This window comes from Lipotes vexillifer, unplaced genomic scaffold, assembly GCF_000442215.2.
Source record: "Lipotes vexillifer unplaced genomic scaffold, Lipotes_vexillifer_v1.1 scaffold64, whole genome shotgun sequence".
Taxonomy (NCBI): Eukaryota; Metazoa; Chordata; class Mammalia; order Artiodactyla; family Lipotidae; genus Lipotes; species Lipotes vexillifer.
The window spans coordinates 296,885-298,447 of NW_006791024.1; the positions used below are offsets into that span (position 1 = coordinate 296,885).

The 1,563-nt window shown below is 69.4% G+C and overlaps 1 protein-coding gene across 1 annotated transcript in view; it reads left to right on the forward strand.

Moving 5' to 3' along the window:
- Positions 1-232: 232 nt before the first annotated feature.
- STUM (stum, mechanosensory transduction mediator homolog) overlaps positions 233-1,563 on the forward strand; it is a 60,366-nt gene continuing 59,035 nt past the window's right edge. The window contains exon 1 of the mRNA XM_007464172.1: positions 233-443. Coding sequence (XP_007464234.1) covers positions 233-443 — 211 coding nt within the window. The remainder of the gene's footprint in view (positions 444-1,563) is intronic.

A 1,563-nucleotide genomic window follows, 5' to 3' on the forward strand; every position in this document is an offset into this window, starting at 1 on the left:
CCGGGGGTGTGGGAGCGCAGCGGAGCGCGCGGCAGAGGGCCGGGCGCTTGGGGATGCGGGAGTGCGGGGTTCTGGGCGAGCCGCGCGGCACACCGAGCACGCTGGACGCCTGAGCTCGGCGCGGAGCCCGGAGCCCGGAGCCCGGAGCCCGGAGCCGGCCGCCACCCGCCTCCTGTGCGCTGGGCGGCAGTCCCGGCCGCGGCAGCCCGGCTCCCGGGGAGCGCGCCCCGCCATGGAGCCTTCGCACAAAGACGCCGAGACGGCGGCAGCGGCGGCGGCGGTGGCTGCGGCGGCGGCGGCGGCGGACCGGGGGACGTCCTCGTCCAGCGGGGTGGTGGTGCAGGTCCGCGAGAAGAAGGGCCCCCTGCGCGCCGCCATCCCCTACATGCCCTTCCCCGTGGCCGTCATCTGTCTCTTCCTCAACACTTTCGTGCCTGGACTGGGTAAGACGCGGCGGCCGCGACCCCTGCGCCCCGGGCACCGGCGCGGGAGGGCGGCGGGGGAGGCGCCGGGGAGGGACCCTCGGACGGCGCCCACGGGCGGCATGTGCTGCGCCGGCGCTCCCAGCGCCCTCTGGCAGGTGGCAGAAGCTCCTGGAGTGGGCGCCCGGAGGTAGGCGCGGCGAAGGGCTCCTGACACACCTTTCACCTTCTCCGACCTGGGAGCCAGGTGATCCGGTCCCAGAGAGCCAGAAACTTTGCCGGGAATGTGGCGCGGCGAGCTCCTGACACACCTTTCACCTTCTCCGACCTGGGAGCCAGGTGATCCGGTCCCAGAGAGCCAGAAACTTTGCCGGGAATGTTGGATCCCGCGGGCGGCGGCCCGGGCGGCTCTTTCCGCCCCGGCTAGGTTCCCCTCCAGGCGCCCCCAAATCCTGTCTTTTCCCTCCGCCGCGCTCGCCCCCCTACGAGCTCCTCTCTCGGAGGGGCGCGGGCCCCCAGCCGGAAGACGCGGGTGGGGGTGACCAAGGTCTCGGGCATTCGAGAAGTCGGCCGAGCTGGGGAAAAGCGGGGCGAGCCCGGATAGAAGGCTCCTCGCAGCCCCACCTGCGTTCGCGCGGTGCTGGGCGTGTGTGGGCGAGAGCTCTTTAGCCAGAGTCTCCCCCACCTCCTTCCCGAGTACCCGAGATTCCGCCGGCAGCCCCGCAGGACGCCGAGGGGAAGGGGGATGATTGATTTTGTTAGTTTAGATTCCTGTGGGTTTGAACCGCACTTGGCCAGAGGTGACCCCATAACTCCATCCCATCACTTCCGTTCCTGAGAAAGTGGAGAGAGCGCGGTTGTAATTCGGTGTCGGACTTTGGCTGCCTGCAGGGTCCTTGATGGCACCAGTGTCCCAAATTTTAAAACAGAGGCCCATCACAGAGATGGGAGTGCCGAAGAGGGCATAAAGGGAGGAAATGCTAGGTTTTCTTAACCCTCCCTCTCCTAACCCCACCCCCAAATCTGTCTGCACACCCTCCCCCCCCACTCCCAGCTTGCCAGCTTGGCACCGGCTGTTCTTCCGTGCTAAGAGCAAACCCCCCCCCCCCCCATCCCCGCGGGGCGGGGGGGGGCCGGCCCA